General features: G+C 50.2%; 2 protein-coding genes across 3 annotated transcripts in view; both read left to right on the forward strand.

Moving 5' to 3' along the window:
* The window catches only part of prkcbb (protein kinase C, beta b), a 64,270-nt gene that overhangs the window by 43,098 nt on the left and 1,236 nt on the right, over positions 1–19,936 (forward strand). Inside the window, exon 17 of one of the 2 annotated variants that reach the window (XM_028411258.1) lies at positions 75–1,605. The exons of the other annotated variant lie outside the window; for it this stretch is intronic. Coding sequence (XP_028267059.1) covers positions 75–227 — 153 coding nt within the window. The 3' untranslated portion in view covers positions 228–1,605. Of the gene's footprint in view, positions 1–74; positions 1,606–19,936 lie in introns of those variants that run through there. 2 annotated transcript variants of the gene reach the window in all.
* On the forward strand, positions 6,594–13,841 carry cacng3b (calcium channel, voltage-dependent, gamma subunit 3b). The gene is made up of 4 exons (XM_028411320.1): positions 6,594–6,810; positions 11,462–11,545; positions 12,650–12,790; positions 13,263–13,841. Exons 1-4 carry the CDS (start codon positions 6,594–6,596, stop codon positions 13,766–13,768), a joined length of 948 nt encoding a protein of 315 aa, XP_028267121.1. The 3' UTR covers positions 13,769–13,841.

The following is a 19,936-nucleotide window of genomic DNA, read 5'->3' on the forward strand; positions in this document are numbered from 1 at the left end:
TCTCCATCCCGCTCCATCCTTTCACTGTTTCTCTTCATCACACCTCCCCTTCCTCATCATCTCTGCACCCGCAGAAAACCCGTCGTGACACCTGTAACTTCGACAAGGAGTTCACCAAGATGGCGGTGGATCTGACGCCGACAGACAAGCTCGTCATCATGAACCTGGACCAGGATGAGTTCCTCGGATTCTCCTACACCAACCCCGAATATGTGGCTCCTAATTAACACACACACACACACACTGATGGACTGGTAGAACAACAAAGCGCCTATAAGAAGGCGCACACTGGCTCTAAAGTTACCGTTCTCTTGTATGTGTGTGTGTTAGGGGTGTGTGTGTGTGTGTTAGGTGTGTGCGGCTGTCTCCACAGCTGCATTAAAGGTACAATTTGTAAAGAAAATCAGCAGAATGTTTGTTATGCAGCAATAACTGCTACAGTTAGCATGCTAACCGGCTAGGATCCACCTGCATCATTCATGTAATACCACTTTGTACCACAAGATGGAGCTGTGAAGCACCTAGGTTTTACAAGCTGTACCTTTACATACCTGCAGCTGTAAAGGTGGGAGCAGAAGCAGCGACTGGCAGCGCCTCCTGTTCTGGCAGCCATCTTGACACGAGCAGCTCACCTCAGCTGTGTGTCCTGACGTTGTTCCCTGTTCCGGGCGTCCGTGCTCTGTCATGAGTTTGACTGCAAAGAGGACTGTGGCTAATGAGCAAACTTCACATCCTGTCAGGCCTCTTCGTCCTCCTCCTCCCTCCTGTTGTCCCTCTTTCTTTGTGTTGTTTTGGCTCTGACTCTGACAGGGCCTCAGTGGGAGCCGTGTGTGACAGTGTGTCACCAGGTTGACAATGCAGCCGTCACCAGTCGAGCTTCTCACACACACACACTGAGCAATGAGCTGCTTTGACAACCCCCAAGTGAGTCATTTCACAAACAGCAACAACAACAATGCTGCTTTTCCTTCTTATTCATCTGTGTGTGTGTGTGTGTGGATGAAGCCTATTATTTCACATTCAGCTGAAATTCAGAGAAATCTTCTAGCTTCACCCTGGCTGTCCACACACACACACACACACACGCTGCCATACAGTGGATCCATGATGACTGAGGGTGGAATTATTCGGTGAAGCGTAACAAGGCGGACACTGACTGTGAGCTGTTGGCTCCTGGAGGCACACAGACATTTACTGTAGGTCCATTGAACCGGCCCGGATCTTCATGCACACATAGCACATCATGCCTCTACTGTACATACATGATGTACAATAGTGCACACAGCTCTTCCTGGGTTAGATGTAAAATACATTTTGTTCATCTGTGTCTTAAGGATGTAAATATCTTCCTACGCTGAGCGTCCAGCCTGCTGGTCCACAAACAAGAGACAACAGGAGACACAGCAGTGACAGATCACAAAGAAAACAGCAGAGAATCTTGTTGCAGGTGGGAGAAGTTTGCCGTCATGTGACAGTGCCAGAACGGGGTCTCTGTGGTTCCCCGGGTGAGACACAGGAAGCTCAGTGTTCCTGATGAGGACAGTGTAGGCGGCCATCTTCACTCAAAGCGCCCAACATCTGCCTGTTCTGTACTGCTGCTCCGATCTTTTGTAGAAAGATGCAGGCGTCCTCACTGTCACTCTTTCCCAGTAACCATGTACATACATACACTGGTTGCCATGGGAACCATTAAAATAGAGGAGACACTTGTTCTGCCTCCTGTGCAGGATGTGACGTGTGTATCTTTCAGAGATTGGTTGGTGGTCTGGTCTGTGGAAGACCTCCGGTTTATCATGACATGCTGTTCCTGTTGCCTAGCAACCTGCAATTGATGCTAGAGGATGCAGAAGGATGTGAGGCCATTAGAATAAAAAAAGTAGAATTGTTGAGCTTCTATTGTGAAAAGACAGATTCAGACTGCAGGTTGTAACATCTGCTGCTGAGTCACAATCTGTCTGTGTGACTGTCCGTGTGTGACATACTGTACATTTATAGAGTCATGAAATGATAGGACACACACACACACACACCCCGTCATGTTTCAGAGGAGTTAACTCTATGCATGCTTGTGAAGGTCGCTCTCTCTCATATCTGACTCCATGTGCTGTGGACCTGTTGTTGGACTGCTGTGATGAGTAGACATTAGTATTGATTACTTCAGTGTTACTTTGCTTTATTTGTACATATATAAATATATTTGTACATAGAGGTAAGAGTCTTCCATCCATTGATGTTCAGTTAGACACATGAGCTGCAGAGACATTTAACTCCCCACACAGCAGCTGGTTAAGGGTTAAGCTGTTCACCCATCACATTTTCACATCCCTCTTCTTCTTCTGTGGTCGTCTGACCTTTCTTCTTCTCCTCTGCTCCCACTCTGCTCCTCATTTTCTCTCCTCTTGACCTTTATCTCTCTATCTCTTCCTCCCTTTTCTTCTCTTCTCCTCTTCCTCTCTCCTTTTGCTCCTCTGCTTCCTTATTCCTCTTCCTCCCTCCTCTTCCTCTCTACTCCTCCTTCTCCTCCTTTTCTTCTTCTGTCTTCTCCTTTGTGCCCTTCCTCCTCCTCACTCCTCCTCTCTCTTCTTCTTCTCCTCCTCCTCTCCTCTTCTTCTCTCTCCTCCTTTTCCTCTTCTCCTCCTTCTTCTCTTCCTCCTCTCATCTCTCATCCTCCTCTCCCCCTTCTCTCTCCTCTCCTTCCTCTCTCCCTCCTCTCTCCTCTCTCCTCTTCTTCTCTCCTCCCTGTCTCCTCTGTGCCCTTCCTCCTCCTCTCTCCTCCTTTTCCTCTTCTTCTTCTTTTTTTCCTCCTCTCCTCTGTCCTCCTCCTCACTTCCTTCTCTCTCATCTCTCCTCCTCCTCTCCTTCCTCTCTCTCTTCTTCTCTCCTCCTCTCCTCCCTGTCTCCTCCTCTGTACCCTTCCTCCTCCTTCTCTTTGGCTGCTTTGATTTAAGCTGAGCTCTGGAGCTAAACATGGCGTCCTTTAACAATAGCCTGCAGTTTAGGAGTTTTTAAAGGCCGACTCTGGAGGAGTCAGAACGTGTTTGTGAGGTAGTTTGCTGATAAGATGTGTTGTGACTGTAGAATAATAAATCCTACTGAAAACCTACAGCCTGTGTTTTGGTGTGAAGACTTTCTTTTGGTTTTGATGCTGTTTCAACGACCTGACAGCGTGTGATTTATAAAAGTTAACCTTTAACCCATCCATCCTCCTCCACCCCTCACTTCAAACCCCCACCAGCAGCTAGAGACGCTGCCTGTGTGTTAATGAACGAGCACATCCTGCTACATGTTAGCATGTAGTAACCTTCCCTGGAGACAAACTGTGACACACACACAGCTTAGCTTAGAGCATGCAACACCTGATTCTCAATCTGCCGCTGGTAGAACAACATGGTGGAGATGATGGAGGATGAAGGACCAGAGAGGGCTGCAGCAGAGAGAGGCGGTGACAAAAGAATCTCTTATTTATTTCATTCAGAGAGGGAGCATGACCGAGGAGCTTATTGGATTTATTTCACTCACACACACACACACATTTCCATCAGGCAAACACACACACACACACCATCAGACGTGCTTTCACAATTAAGAAAATACTGTTTCTCCTTCACATTTACTGCACTCTCCTAATCAATCACTGAGCTCCCTCTGTCTCACACACACACTCCTCTGTCTGCATGTTTACGTCATAAATCACTTGCTAACATATAGCATCATGCCAGAATCATGACACATCACCATATGTCCTCCCTCCACCCTGCAGCTGTTTCCAAACCACACACACACACACACACATAAAACTAACTGCAAACATTGTTTTGTTGTACTCTCAGATTTTCAGCAGCCGCTCTGTGAAACCATCACATCTGTCTGTCTTTGCAGTGTGTCTGTGTTTTCGCTCTTCCTCCTCCTCCTCCTCCTCTTTCTGCCTACAGTTTATCTTTCGCTCTCTAATTTCTGTGGTTTTCAGTCTGATCTAACTTCTTCCTCATCTCCCTCCTCCTCCTCCTCCTCCTCCTCCTCCTTCCAGTCTCTGGCCAGAGGCGAGTGAAGGTTCCAGCTCACTGAGCAGAAACCCTGCAGTCCTCCTCATCTTCCTCCTCCTCCTCCTCCTCCTCTCTCTAAGAACACCCCCACCGCTCCCTCCTCATCCTTCTGTCGTATCAGAGGAAGAGGAGAGAGGAAGGGCAAGCACAGGACACTTTAAACTTCATGTCCCATGATGCCTCTCTCCACAGGGGCCCTTGATCCTCGCTGCCTAGCAACAACAGGGCCATAAGCCAAAAGATGGAAGTTAACCCTCTGTCTGAACACTTCCTGTCAGAGAAGGGAGGGAGCAGCGTCCATCCTGGGCTGCTGTTGTCCTTTTCCCTCTCTCTCCTTCTCCATCCTTCACACTTGTTGCGTCTTCTTCTTTTCTTCCTCATCCCTCCTCTCCTCTTCCTCCTCTTCCTCCTGTCTCTCTCAGCAGAGGTGAATCACTGCGCTTCTCTTTCTGAAGTCATTTCTATGTTAATGAGTCCTCTTGTGAGATAACACAGGCAGCAAGGGCCTCGGACACACACACTCACACACACACACACACACACACACTGGTATGCCCCGCCACTGCTCTCTCTGTTGATCTGTTCATGCATTTATTTATCTGTAATCCTCTCTGCTTGCTTAATTCTTGTTTCCTTCCCTGTTCATTCAAACAACAACCAGTCAGCTCACACTCTGCCTGCAGCTCAGTTACTGCCTGATACAGCCACCAAATCAGTCAGCCAGCTGTCACACTATAAAAGGAACTATTTTTCAGACATTTGAAGAAAATGTGAAGAAATGTCAAAGATTCTCTTGCAGATATCCCCTGGAGTTAGCCTGCTAACCAGCTAGCTGTGTAATACCACTGTGAACCACTAGATGGAGCAGCGAGTCAGTCTGTCCTCAGTCCATCCACAGAGTTAGAGTCAGAGTTTCGGTGTCTTCTCTATAAATAAATGTCTTCTATCGTGGCTCAGAGACGCCTCCGTCCAGCTGGACCGGCTGGTTTGGTGCTCACAGACGTGCAGCTCTGTGCGGTAAGGCTCGCCGTGGTGGCTGCTGTGTTTACATTAACTCAGTTTCTACTTCCTGCTGGAGCAGAGGCTCCACTCCACAGACCAGGTTTCTGCTGTGACGAGGAGACACTCCTGCTCGTGTCCTTCCTCCACGCCTGATGATCGTCAGTGAAGCTGCACAGACTCACTGTGACCCGACACAGATGTGTGGTTCTAATGTGTCAGCTGACAGACACCTTCAGAGTGCCGCCTCATCATCAAGCTGCTTCTGAGAAACTACCTGCACGTGTGTGTGTGTGTGTGTGTGTGTGTGTGTGCATGTGTGTGTGACGGACGCCACCCTGCAGTGCCGTCACCTCTTTATTGGTGTGTTGTTATGTACACACATGTAAGAGAGAGTCACGTGGACACAGATTGTACCTGTATCCACGTGCACACGCGCGCTTTGAAGTAAGAAGCTGGCATCATTAAAACGGCGCGTGGCTCTTTAAGTGTCGTCTCTGCCGCTCAGCCGCGCGCGATTCTCCATGCATCACTTGCCAATCCCCCCCCCCCCCCCCCGCGCGCGCAGAGAAGCGGCACGCACACAGACGGTGCGGATGAAGATGCGCTCTCTCCGCTTCACCTCCTCTTCCTCTCAGACATGTTGCTCTCTCAGCTCCGCTCCTCTTCCTCTCTCTGATCTGGGGGCCCTCGCGCTTTATATCTAGGCGGCGTTGCGGCGGTGGGCGGGACCTGCAGCGGTGAGGGCACCTGATTCGCTCGTGAAGCGCGCTGTCAGCCGAGCCGAGTTTGAGGAGGCGCGCGGTTAATTTCAGTTGGTGTTGGTTGGACAGAGAGGAGAAGGAGGAGGAGGAAGAGGAGGAGGAAGAGGAGGAGGCCGGCTGTCATTTTTTTCTTTGGGACCAACGGGCACGTTTCGCGGGAGCAGAGCCAGGCGGGTGTAACAGTCCTGGAGGCTCCAACATCAGAGAGAGAGGAATCTGATTCACTTCCGTCCGCGCGCCTCCTCACTGCAGAGCGTCTGAGGAGCTCCACGGAGGAGGCGGAAAACATGTCCGAGCGGAAAACACACGGCGGAGCCCCTGAGTAACCCCCACCGCAGCGACCCACGCTGACATCAGCGGCCAGCGACCGACCCCCGTTTGATCCGTGGAGATGGAGTCCCCTCGCGCGGACCCCGTCTGTTGATGCGCTCGCGCGGAGCCGTTAGGAGAGTTCAGAGGAAGAGGAGCGGAGGCGGAATGTTCCCGCCGCTCTGAGCCCGTGTGTCCGGTGCCGAGCAGCGTGGGGACAACCGGGGGTCCTTCAGACTCCGGTGAGAGCGAGAGACGGGGTGCGCGCGCGCGCGAGCGTGTTTTTGAGGATGGTGAAGACTGGTCTTTGAGGCACGAGAGAGTGACGCGCCTCCTCCCCACGAGCCTCCCGGACCTCCATTCATCTCCACGGCAGCAGCACCTCCACCTGTGTTTTCATCCTCACCGAGCGTGTGCTCCGTGACGCGCGCGCATACACACACACACACGCACGGAGACTCTCACCGGAGCCGCCTATATGAAGATGCTGATGTGTGACCGCGGCGTCCAGATGCTCGTGACGACGGTGGGCGCGTTCGCCGCCTTCAGCCTCATGACCATCGCCGTCGGAACCGACTACTGGCTGTACTCGCGTGGGGTCTGCCGCGTGAAGAGCAGCGGGGACAATGACACGAGCCGCAAGAACGAGGAGGTGATGACGCACTCCGGCCTCTGGCGAACCTGCTGTCTGGAAGGTACGTGATCAGTCTGAGTGTCACACACACACACACACGCGGCACATCCACGCTCCTGAGGCAGACTGTGTGTGTGTGTGTTCTTGTTGACAGTCAGCGTGTGTCCAGTTGTGTCACCTGGGATCAGGTGTGTGTTTGGAATCACCTGTTGATCACACACACACACACACACACACACACACACACACACACACACACTGGGCTGAGTCGGTTGTTTGAGGATGTTGCTCATGCTGCAGTCAGTGTCTATCAACATTAGCCTGTTAGCATCATGTTAGCGTGTCCTGCAGATGTGACCTCTGACACTGTGGCCCTGCTGGGAAGTGAAGTCCACCCCTTAACCACAACCTACACACAAATCCAGCAGCTTTGGTTTGTTGAGACCAGGTGGAGGGTGGAGCCAGGGAGGAGGGAGGGGCCTCGGTGCACACCTGTACGGTGGTGTGTCACTGACAGGACAGCTTCCTGTGGTGTGTGAATGTGAGCCAGAGAAGTGATTGATCAATGAAAGAGGGCTTCAAACGAACGGTGACTCCATGAAGTCATTTTGAACCCTACAGTCAGAAGGCAGCGCCCCCTGCTGGCTGTTTGTCTTGAACAGGTGTGAGGGACTCACCTGATCATTAGTCACTCCCTCTGCTCAGCTACAGTCTATCAGTCCTCAGATCAGTTTGTTATAGACAGAATCAATCAATCAGAACAGCAACCATAATTTCATCTCTACTGAAAATGGTTTTATCCGAGTATAGTTCATAAAAACATCCACGGTGCCTCCAGTGTGAGTGTGTGTGAGCCTCACATGTAGTAATCATCTCATAGTGGGGGGGCACAGAAGGCTATTACAGGCCCAGATGGTGCAGGTATCAGACTCACACACAGATAAGTTGTGTTGTGTCCATCTCTCTTGGTCTCTGCTCCCCAGGCTGTCACAGGTTTTTATAATTTATCAGCTGACAGGAAGTGGACATGTTTTCCTCTGACACACAGACAGACAGATGGACAGAGTGCTCATGCATGCATTTAACAAAACTATCGGTCACAAAAAACAGGCTGTTCATACAGTGAGTGTGTGTGTGTGTGATAAATGAGGGGGGTGCAGGCGGAGCATGAATGAAGAGAAAGCTGCTGAATGGAGCGGGGCAGAGTGATGGATGAGCCGAGCGCGCCCTCTGTTCCAGGTGAACCTCTGGGGAGTGTTTGACCACGGCGAGGATCTAAATGATCACCTGGTAATAGAGACGGGGATAAGAACCATCAGTCAGCGGGAGGTGAAGGAGGGGTGGAGCGGGGGAGGGGGGGGGGGCAGAAAAAAGAGGCAGATGTGCATTGATTAAAGATGTCTGGCTGTGTCACCTGACAGAGGGACAGAGGTGGAGGCTTCCATCTTCATGTATGTTTCCAACTATCTCCTCTAAACATCCATCCATCCATTAACCCGCTTCATCCTCCAATAGAGCAGGAAGAGGATGAGGAGGGACGGACAGGTCAGCCAGGCCTGTGATGAAGCCTCGAAATGTGACGGATGTAAACTAACAAACCGGCAGAGCCAAAGACATTTAAGGGGGGGGTGATGATGATGAGGAGATGAAAAGTTTGAGAGGAAGAGGAGGCAGCACATTAATGCTGCTGATGTCCAAATACTATTGGAAGGGTGCCTAAGACAAGTATGTATGAAAGTGATGAAGAGGATGCTGGAAAGGAATGAATGGATGTTCTGTAAATGTGATGGAGGCAGAGAGGAAGAAACACAGAGAGAGAGGAGAGGTGTGCACCCGAGCAGAACCTGCCTCGTTCTCTTTCATCAGCCATCACCGTGGAAACCAGCCTCTTCCTCACTCTCTCCACCGCTTGCAAAGAGGTAATCAGAGAGGGCGAGCGAGGAAGACATTCACAGAGAAGGAGGGAGAGAGAGAGAGAGAGAGAGAGTGGCACAGTCACCCAGACTGAGCTGTCAGAGGCGCTCTGAGGAAACAAGCAGTCCAATTTGCTCTGCTTTTCAACTTTCTTTCCTGTCCCTGCTCCCTCCTCCTCCTCTTCCTCATCCCAACCACAGAAACATTTAAATCTGAAGTGTGTGTGTGTGTGATCTGGGCTGTGGCTCTCCACAAAGACTAAATGTCTGCAGAGGTTTCAGGAGGAGAGTTTAGTCGAGCCAAATGAAGGTTTCCCTCTTTACTGTTGGAGACTACCAGCCACCAGGGGGCGATGCACGTGTTTTGGCTTATCTTCTGGGGCGCGGCCATGTCGTCCGTACACTCTGTGCCATATGTGTCACATTTTTGATGTAGAATTTGCCGCTCTGTTGGCTGGATGTCTTTGTGTTACCCATGATGAGGATGAGGATGAGGCGGCCTTCATCAGCATTTGACTGTTGAGCTCTGGCTGCTCTTTATAGTCAGTCAGATATTTGGCTCCACCCTCAATCCACTTTCAGCCGCCATCATGAGCAACCATCGACCAATCAGATCAAAAAGGAGACACAACCAGCTGCTGAAGCTCTCTGACAGCTAGCATGTTAGCATGTGTGAGGACTTTTGTGTCTTTGTGAGGACAATAAGAGCATGACGTCACTGAAACACAGAGCTGACAACACTTCCTGCCTGGACCCTGATTGGTCCAAACCAAACCTGGTTCAACACCAGCTCAGAGCCTGGAGGATGGAGCTGTGGCTGTCGGCGCAGTGATCGTCCTTGTTCTTGGGTTGTGTCTTGTTGTTTGTAGCTCTGTGTGATGTGTTGCCTCTCTTTGTGGTTGGTGTTGGTGGTTCAGTTCAGTCCAAGGACAAACATCTGGACCCTCACAGCCAGTTCATCACAGTTGCGTGCATTTTTTTGTTGTGTGTGTGTGTGTGTCTCCTTTTTAACCTTGATGCTGCATGTTTTTGTGTTTCAGTGTGCAGAATGTCGACTGGAGCACCAACTTCCATATTTATGTTGTGTGTTCACCTACATATGTGACAACAGCCTAAAACACCACACACACACACACACACACACACTCACTTCATCTCCATTTTCTCACTCCCATAATGCCTTGCTGCAGCTGCCCCCAGGATACCCTGACCTTTGTGAGGCAAATGTCCTTATTGTGTGTGTGTGTGTGTGTGTGTGTGTGTGTGTGTGTGTGTGTTTTGATGATTTTAGTGACATCATCCTGTAGACTGTGTGTGTCTGTGTGATTATGCAGGTGTGTGTTTATTGAGATTTAGATTCTCTGCCACAGAGAGAGGTAAAAGCAGTCATTAATCTGTGTGTGTGTGTGTGTGTTTGTGTGGTTTGATACAAATCATGTGGAGGCAGCAGGGGTGATGAATCTCCTAGCAGCTCTGACTGATGAGGTTTTACACGTTGACGCTCCTACAGCTACCGGCTAATGCTACAGTTAGATTTCTCATCCAATCAAAGCAGGCTGCAGGACGAGATCTCATTTCACACTAAAGGAAAAAAAAGGTGGAGGAAGATGTTTCACCCTGTGAGGCAGCTGAAGTCTGGTGACATCACAAACTCCCATCAAGTCTGTGAGCTGGTGTTGAACCAGGTTTGGTTTGGACCAATCAGACTGTGGGTTCTGTCCGTGTGTCAGCAGCGAGTGTCGGCTCAGTGTGTGATTCTGTGTTAGATCTTTCAGTTTTGTTTGTTAGTGATGAGGAAACTTTGGGCTCACACAGGACAGAGCGAGGAGCTTCTGATGGTTTTCTGTGTAAAGATCCTTTCAGAGTGCAGCTGTGTGCACTTTGAACAGCTGCTGAGTTATTGGTGTGTGTGTGTGTGAGAAAAACACTGATTCATATGAAAATGTCACAGATTATTAATATAAAAGTGTTTTCTGTGAGTTCTGTATCTGAGTCACTTTATGAATGGTGTGTGTGTGTGTGTGTGTGTGTCAGTCACTGTGGCCTCCACCCTCCTGTTTATCATGGCACTTCCTCTTCCTCCCTCCATCGCTCTCTGTCTGATCCCCCCGTGGTGCTGACCATGTGTGAATGGGACTGAATGAGGTGGTGCTGCACACAGGGGCTGTGTGTGTGTGTGTGTGTGTGTGTGAAGATGAGTCACTCTCTGCAAGACACATTCATAGGAGACGCATCCTAGTCAATACTACACACAGACACACTCCTGAAGGCTTTTATTATGCATGATTGATCATGTTCATGTATCATTTTGATGAGCGTGGTTTCTGGTTGTGTGTTTTTTTTGTCAGTGTAGTAACCTGTGTGTGTGTGTGAGAGGGCTCACCGTCTTCTGTTTCAGCTCTTAAAGCTGAGATTTGATGTGTTCAGAGTCAGACCCACAGTCCAACAGAGAAAGACAGCAGGGACAGACGTTAGCTAACACTGATAGCTGGTAAAGGTTCATGTTCAGAACAAACACACAGAGACAGGTGAAGACAATAATCATCATTCAGGTAGAGGAAATGTAACAGATCACACAGCAATGCTACTCTGTTAGCCTGCTAGCTAAAACTAGGAGCTCAGACACACAAACAGCAGCCCTGGGATGTGAACTGGATGATCATCAAACATGGTCAAATGGAGTTAGCTTAGCTCTTAGCTTACCCACAGATAGTCAGCTGACCTGCAATTCCTCTCACTGCCAGCAGGAGGAGACACACACTGCACTGCAGCTTTAATGCTGAGGTTTTATTTCTGCAGGAACGTTCAGAGGTGTGTGTAAGAAGATCGATCACTTCCCAGAGGACGCCGACTACGAGGCGGATGCTGCTGAATATCTGCTCCGTAAGTCTGACAAACACATCCAACCCATCCTCACACACAGACACCTGGAGAGGAAGGTCCGGAGCAGAGAGAGGAGATGCAAGCAGGAACAAAGTGTGTGGTTTACATGCATGTAATAGATGTGCTTGGAGGGTTGTGTCGGGAGATAGATGCAGTTTTATCAACAAATCCTCATTAAAAAGAGGAAAACCCTGTTAATTACTGGAAGGACAGACGTGAAATGATGCCGCCACAAAGAGGGCCCTGTGTTTCTCAGAGTAAACACAGTGTAAAAATGGACGCTGCAAGAAAACAACAAAAAAGGAAAATGGATTCAGCCTGTTTTCATTGCTTCACTGAACACGGAGCAACATCCCCAGAGGCAGCCAATCAGATCACAGGCCTCAGAGCTGAGCAGCCAATAAGCAGCGGGGACCTAGTGACCAGTATTTCTTGCAGCCCGGGGGTGTGGGCTGGGGGGGACGGGGCCTGTGCAACTGTCAGTCAGTCAGAAATAAAATGTAATCGTCCTCAGCGTGTCTAAAAATACTGCAGATATGTTGTGGCCTCTCGCTCTGACTAACGTCTCGCTCATTACTTCCTGCTGCATATGTCGGAGCAGCGCTCCATCTGTCCGTCCGCCGCCTCGCTCTTCGCTTTAACATGTTCTGAATTCAGACTCGGTCAGGCGTGCAGCAGCACACAGGCTGTGTGTGTGTGCGTTGTTGTGGCAGCAGAAACAGTGACGTCGGTCGTATTTTCAGCCAGCGTGTTTTTACGCCTCAGCGCGTCCACCGCCGCAGGCATCATGTTTTCTGACCGTGATATCCCAGAAATGCCTCCAGGGAATCTCTTCACGTTTGGCACAAACGTTCACTTGGACTCGATGGAGCGAGCAGAATTTGGCGGTGGGGGTGTGGGGGTCATGATGGCGGAGCCTTCTCCGCTCCAGGCTGTAAAAAATTCTTCTTTTGTTTGTCTGATGGACAAACAGACCTCAGACATACTGACAGGCGACAGCTGCTGCTCACAGGACCTGTTCAAAACACAGTTTAACCAGCTCGCACTGAGAACCCAACCCCTCATTCTGAGTGTGACTCCAGTCTCCTTCGTGTGTGTGTGCAGGTGCTGTGCGTGCCTCCAGTATCTTTCCCATCATGAGTGTGGGTCTGCTGTTCCTGGGGGGCCTCTGCGTGGCTGCCAGTGAGTTTTACCGGAGCCGACACAACGTCATCCTCAGTGCGGGAATCTTCTTCGTGTCTGCAGGTTAGTCACCTGTGTGTGTGTGAGTACGAGTGTGTGTGTGTGTGCCTTTAAATATTTGTGGAGGAGCCCGCCGGGTGTGTAGAAAGCTCACAGAGTCTGTGTGACAAATCAAACAGCAGCTGATTAATCAATCAACAGGAACTCCAGGATGGCACAGTGATGCACTCAGAGTGCAAACACACACACACACACACAATGGGCTGTAATTGCAGCTGAGTGCGATGTGGAGGGTCCCACTGGGTCATGAAGCCAAACAGGTCATTATTCAGCAGCACAGTGTGCAGCTGATTCTGTTAATTACAGGCGGATAATTGTCTCCATTCAGTGAGTCACAGTGGAGGAAGGCGTGCTCTGACCAATCGGAGAGCTCGCCTGTCTGTCTGTGTTCCTGTTGTCCCCCCGCTGCCCCACACACACAGCCCCACTGAGCTGCTGTTTGGGTGTTCTTCATCATCCCTCTCGTCTCTTCCAGGTCTCAGTAACATCATCGGAATCATCGTCTATATCTCGGCTAACTCGGGCGACCCCGGTCAGAGTGACAGCAAGAAGTCCTACTCGTACGGCTGGTCCTTCTACTTCGGCGCCCTCTCCTTCATCATGGCCGAGATGGTGGGCGTGCTGGCCGTGCACATGTTCATCGAGAAGCATCGCAAACTCCGAGCCAAGTCCCGCACTGAGCTCATCAAGAAGTCCGCCTTCAGCCGCATTCCGTCCTATCGCTACCGCTTTCGGCGCCGCTCCAGCGTGCGCTCCTCCGAGGCTCCCAGCCGTGACGCCTCGCCACTGGGGAAGGGCGGCTACACGGGGCCCGCCGCCTCCGAGATGCCCATGTACACACTCAACCCACGAGAACCCGGGAACGCCGGTGGGAAGTCTGGCATGGGCGGCCTGCTCAACTCGGAGAGAGAGTTCCTGCAGAGCAGCACGCTCACCAAAGACTACAGCAAGGACCCCAACCGCAGGACCACGCCCGTCTGAGCGCCGCCCGGCCGGAGCGTTGGACAGGAGGAGGTCGTCTGATAAACTGTGAACTTTTCGCCTTCGAACTGTGAACCCTGAGCCCTGTGAGAGTTTCAGAGCGCAGCACATCTCATCGCAGCGTCACATCCAGCTCCTCTGAAGCGGGACGACTTCTCCAACCATGAAGATAATGTGAATCTGAGGAGGGAGGAGGTGACCTCTGACCTCTGAGAGCAGCCGCCTTAGAGCTCCACGCTGACTCCATGTTCAAAGCCGGGACGTGACCGTCGATTCATCTTCAGCTGTTCGTGTAGATGTTCTGCTTTCTGAGCTGAAGCTGAATCGAGCTGCAGACGGAGACTCGTTCGCTCCATCGGTGCTTCCGATTATTTATTTTTCACCTGTCCGTCCGTCCGTCCGTCTGTCACCTCTCACCCTCATCAGCCACCCCTCCTCACCCTCCTCACCCCCTCCTCTCCACCACACTCAGTCTTCCGTCAGCGTGGTTGTTGGTTGCTGTGCAGAGGAGACCGCTGATCTGTGAACTTACAGCAGTGCCAAAAAGATGCTCCACACAGACGGACATTTTGTTTGTTTGCCCTCTACCTCGACCAGATCAAACCCAGAAACACATCCTCAAAAAGCAGCTGCACACAGCACAGGAACACAGGAGGACATGAGCTGTCCCTCACAGCCTCCTCCCTCCTCCACACACACACACAACACGAGCTGTCCATCCATCACACACACGACGGTGGGAGGAGTCACAGTGGAGATATTAAAGATGATGGCAAGCCTCCACAGGGGGGCGCCAGAGAACGTCAGGGGAGGTGCAGCTTAAAGTAAAAACAGCTTCACACAGATGTTTCTGTAAACCTGCCTGAAGCATCTGACCCCGTCACATCTTCTCTTTCACCCCACACCTTTGATTGACCCAAACAGTGATGACAGAGCTCCTCCCACACCCACCTGTGTGAGTGTGGGAGGAGCAGCAGCTGAGAACTGAAGCCCATGTGGAGCTGTCCTACCTGCAGTTACCCCCCCGCGGCCTCTAGGGGCTTAGGTCTCTTATTTAATAGCAACATAAACTCTGTGCTGATGCACAGACCAAAGAGATGCATCCGCCCTGTCCCCCACCACCCAATCCCCCAACCCCCATCAGGCAGGCAGGCCATGATGACTGTAGGATGAAGTTAGAAGGTGGAGCTCGTCCTACACTCCACAAACAGCATGTCCCATCTGGCAACGCTGCGCAAGCACTGATCCGTCTGTCCAGGAGAAAGTGATCAATTAAATCTCAAAAAGACAGCCAGTGAAAACAGCTGATCACAAACACACACTCAGCTGAGGAGCTAAGAGCCCTGTGTGGACAGGTCGGGGTTTCTTTTTGTGCGCTGCCTCGTCGTTGTGTTGTCCCGTCACGTGTGGCGGTGCTCTGACAGCTCTGCCCCCGATAATAAAGGATGTTTGAACCCTCCGTCACTGTTTAATTCATGATGCTGCTGTTTTATGGCTGTAACGGGGGCTTAAAGGGACGCCGCTGTGGACGCGCTCTCGCTGTCCTCCACATGTAAATATTAATTTTGCAAGCTAACTACAACATCAGCAGTTGTCACGGGCTGTGAAAGGGAAAAAACTGCTTTTCTCCGAGCAAGGGCTTTTAATTTTTAAAGGACAGGAGCACACAAGGGCTTTTTATGCTCAGCGCTGCAGCAGGGTGGGTACGTGGGCGGGAGAGGCAGAGTACATTTGCACAGAAACAACCAGCTAACCAATAATATACCTGACTGTAGGTTAGAGGTCATTAGAGGTCAGATTACTGCCTTAAGCAAATGTAGGATCAATAACAAGTCTTTGCTTAAGATTCAAACATTTATTAGCTGAATACTCGGTGCCAAACGCTTCCTGTGTCATGGCCTCCAGGCTCGCCGTAGATCGTAGGTCCTCCTGCTGACTCAGCAGTAGCACACCCCCTTGGGGCCTGTTAGGGGTCAGAGTTTAGAACTGCCACCCATGAGCCATATCAGCATCCCCATCCAGACCATGCATGCTACATCCACTGCTTCCAGCTCCGACGGCGCCCCGGCCTCTGTCCTCCGTAAAGACGCCTTACAGGGGCGGAGCCTGAGCTGTGATGATGTTTACTCCAGCAGAGCGTCGGGCGCCGTCTCCCTCCTCTCACCGTCATACAGCTTTGATATCAACAAACAATTGTATTATTAGTACGAATTATTCTATTCTAATGGTGCCACTGTGCAGAGGACGACTCTCTGACACATATTATAGTTATTAATCTATTCATGGGGCGGGGCGGGGCGGGGAGGGGAGAGGGGGGCAGCGGGGGTCGTAGTCTTTCTAATAATCTATTATTCTAGTTTGATTTTCTACTTTGATGTGGTTGTGAGGTCGTGTTGTTCTGATCACGTCTGAAGCCTCTGACAGGACAGATGCAGGAGGAGGTGGCCAACCTCTCCTCACTGCCGCCAGAGGCCACGTCACGGTCCGCCAGAGGGACACACACACACACACACACTTCACAAGCGGACACACAGCTACACCTAAAATACTTCTGAGGACCCACGGAAGGATTCTGCTCAAACACACCCACAGAATCCGTTCTCACATTTTCTTTTTGCATTTAGTCGATACTATTAACCCTACTTTTGCCAAGAATTAGCATGGATAGCATTTGCTGCCATTAGCACAAGCAGTTTTTTATGTTCTGAGTCCCTCACTAACACATTAGCTGAGGACATCCTGCTAGCTGCCCACTGGAGCACAGAGTAAACAAACAAACAAACAGACCTCTGAACAGTAAACAGCCAGGATGACATGATCAGCTCAGGAGCAGCTGATCCCTGCGCTCTGTACAACCTTCAGCCTCATGTCTGAGTAGATGGGAACGTTCCTTATCACTCCACCGGCTAACATGACCCATGACACAAACTGTGGGTTTTAACCAACAATACTGTATTGCTACAAAGCTAATGTGGCTAACAATTGATTTTTTTTTTTATAGACAAGAGCGAAGTAAAGCAGGGGCAGCTAGCTAGCTGTAACTACATGTGTGAATCTGTTACAGTCACACAGTGCAGGGCGATGCCCAAAACTGCAGTTGACTCGGTGGCCACAAGGGGTCAGTATTAACTCCCATAAGAGTGTGTTATTTCACAACATTATTATTATTTATTAGTGTGGGATGTTGGTCCTCAAACGTATGGAAACACACACACACAACACACTCATTAATGGCCTCTCTCTCACACACACACACACACACACAGTGTGGAGGTGTGTCCCACTATAAGAGAGATCACTGTGTCATGTTTTGTGTTTCTAAGTAAAACAACAAACACTGAGCCAGCCAATCACGGATGAGCCCTGTCTGACTGACAGCTCTGAGACAAACACTGAAGCACTCTACACACACACACACACACACTGTGTGAGGAGGGCTTACAGGTGGAGTCATGTGCCTGCATGTTTGTGTGTGTTGTTGCTGTCCGTGTGTCAGTCTGTGTGTGTGTGTGTGGGCTCTCCTCACCCATGCACCCAGTGCCTGCCTGTCCTGCCTTCAGACGGCTCCCCCCTTCAGCCATGGGGCTCCCGGTGTGACCTCCTCTGTGTTGTAGAGCTAACCGGCCCGGTCATTCCTCAGCAGCCATACGAGCTAACAGGACTGTTTTGGGTTTTATTTTGAAGGTCTGACGGGGCTGTTGGTGTTTTCTGTGTGTGTGTGTGTGTGTGTGTGTGTGTGAGGCCGGTTCAGGACCAGCAGAGGGGGCCAGAGTCTTTGTGGTCCCTGGTGATGACTGGTCCCGAATCAGGAGTGGAGGTCTTCTCATATGTTAGGATGAGGTGACAGTGGTAAGACGGCAGCTGTTAATCTGGCCTGCTTCCTGTTTGGAGCCCTTCAGCTCACAGATTCTGTCTGACGTGTTGTTTTGAGATTAAAAGCTGCCTTCAGCTTTCAGACAGGGTTCTATCTGCAGCCATGAGAGGCAGGAGCTTCACTCCTCCACTATATTATAATATTGATTAAGTCTGCGTTGAGGGTGGAGGGGTGGATGGTGATAACCCCACTCACAGTGGGTGTGTCACGGTGTGCCACCTGCAGCTGTTTGTAGGAGTCTACGCTCTGTGCAAACACTTTTCTCAAACCCTTCACACCTTCCCACCAAAGTTATTTCTTATTTTATAATCTGTGCACCGTGGGGTCCTCCATAGCACACAGACCCACACAGGCCTCCAGACAGCTGCAGGAACACCTGCATCCATCTCACATTAGATACATCAAGAGAAGCTCTGTGAGGTGAGCTGAGCACTGAGAACAGACAGCAGAGCACAAACTCAGGAGCAGAGTCGGCCTCATACTTCTGTTCATTCAGAAGGATCCAGATCATGTGTAGCAGAGCTATTTTCAGGGAGCGTGTCTCACAGGCATTGTAGCAGCTGTCTGATCCTCCTGTCCCATAGGGGGCGCTCTGCAGACAGTCCAGAATGAAAGGAGACAAAACATGGAGTAAAATCAATAGATCCGATCAGTTCCATCATGTTTAATCAACAGATAAAGTTTCCTAATCAATACATTCCCGTTCTATAACTATATGACATCACCACTTCCCAGCATCCTCCATTCTGTTTGGACACATCAGCCAGCAGCAGCAGAGTCCCTATAGAGATATATATCTGAGGACTCCGGCTGCCATGGAGGGAGGACCTCCTGTCCCCATCAGTCCTAATCTGAACTGACCAATCAGCAGCCGTTAGCAGCATGCTAGTGTTTGATGGGCTAACTTAAATAAGAATCAGGTGTAAATAATTACTGTACCTCCGCCTGTCATGGAGGACTGTCTCACAGCGCCCTCTAGCTGAACCAGCCAGTTTCAGGACATGAACAGGAAGCGGACAGACTATTAATCCAGGAAGAGACCCTGAAGACAAACGTGTAGCTGGAGTAGCACTAAGAATCCTAGAAAATGAAAGAGAGAGTGTGTGTGTGTGTGTGTGTGTGTGTGTGTGTGTGTGCGCACCTTTTTATCCTCCATACCTCTGAGCCTGACCATGAGATACAGTCCTCTACAAACACACACACACACATGCATGCAGAAACACGCTGGCACTCACACACACACACACAGCTGCCAGCCAGTTTCACTGTATACTTTCTAAAGTAAACCTCTGACTAACAGCAGTCTGACACATGCTGTGAAGAAAAGCACACTTTTACTTACATGATATAAATATGATTACCTATATGAAGAGTATTATATACAGTATAATGATTAGAAAATAAAGAGTCACCTTTTCAAAGTGTCTGCTGCCTTCATTGTGTCTCATTTTCACCACACACACATCAAACAACGAGGAGGAGGAGGAGGAAGAAGAGTTTTTAGTGAGTCTGGATGCAGTTGTGTAGTTTGATGCCAACAGCCAATGAGCGAGAGGGGCTGGGACACAGGAAATGGTGTCAGAAGACAACATGGAGTAGCAGGACTATCAAAACAATGATGGGGAACAGTGATGTTGGCTGTTGTTTGTTTACACTTTAAACTGAGTTTGATGGGTTAACAGTCAGGACTGCAGACTGAAGAGGAGGAAGAATCTGTGGGAGAGGAGAGAAGGTTCAAGACAGCATGAGGGGAGAAGACGAGGAACACCGGGGGACGAAGCTCAACAACGACCGTTATTAACAGCAGAACAGAAGAGGACCAAACCAGCTGGTGAGGATGCACTGAGAGATCATCGGTTCTGCAGTCCAACCAGGAAGTTAGCGTTAGCACTAACAGCCAATCAGAGTCCTCCATTCCTTCCATTTAGCCACTTGTTAGCATGTAGCCTTTGTTCAGACAGTAAACAGTCATCAGTGGGGATTTACTGTGTGTGTGTGTGGTAAACACACACACACACTGTGATAAGTGATGTCTGAACAAACACGCCCTGCATGATGATCAAAGTGCGTTCACCCTGACACTGATGTCCCAGCTGACCTACACAAAGAAACGCACACTGCTAAACATGAACCTGTTACATAACTTAGCGTCTGATTGGTCGGCTGTTTTCAGGTCGCTGCACGGTTCAGGGACTGTGACACACACACACACACACACAGGAAGTCAAGCAGCCACAAACCTGAATCAGCAGAACTGACATCACACACACACACACACTCATGGACTGATGCAC

Source organism: Parambassis ranga, chromosome 8 (assembly GCF_900634625.1).
Source record: "Parambassis ranga chromosome 8, fParRan2.1, whole genome shotgun sequence".
NCBI lineage: Eukaryota > Metazoa > Chordata > Actinopteri > Ambassidae > Parambassis > Parambassis ranga.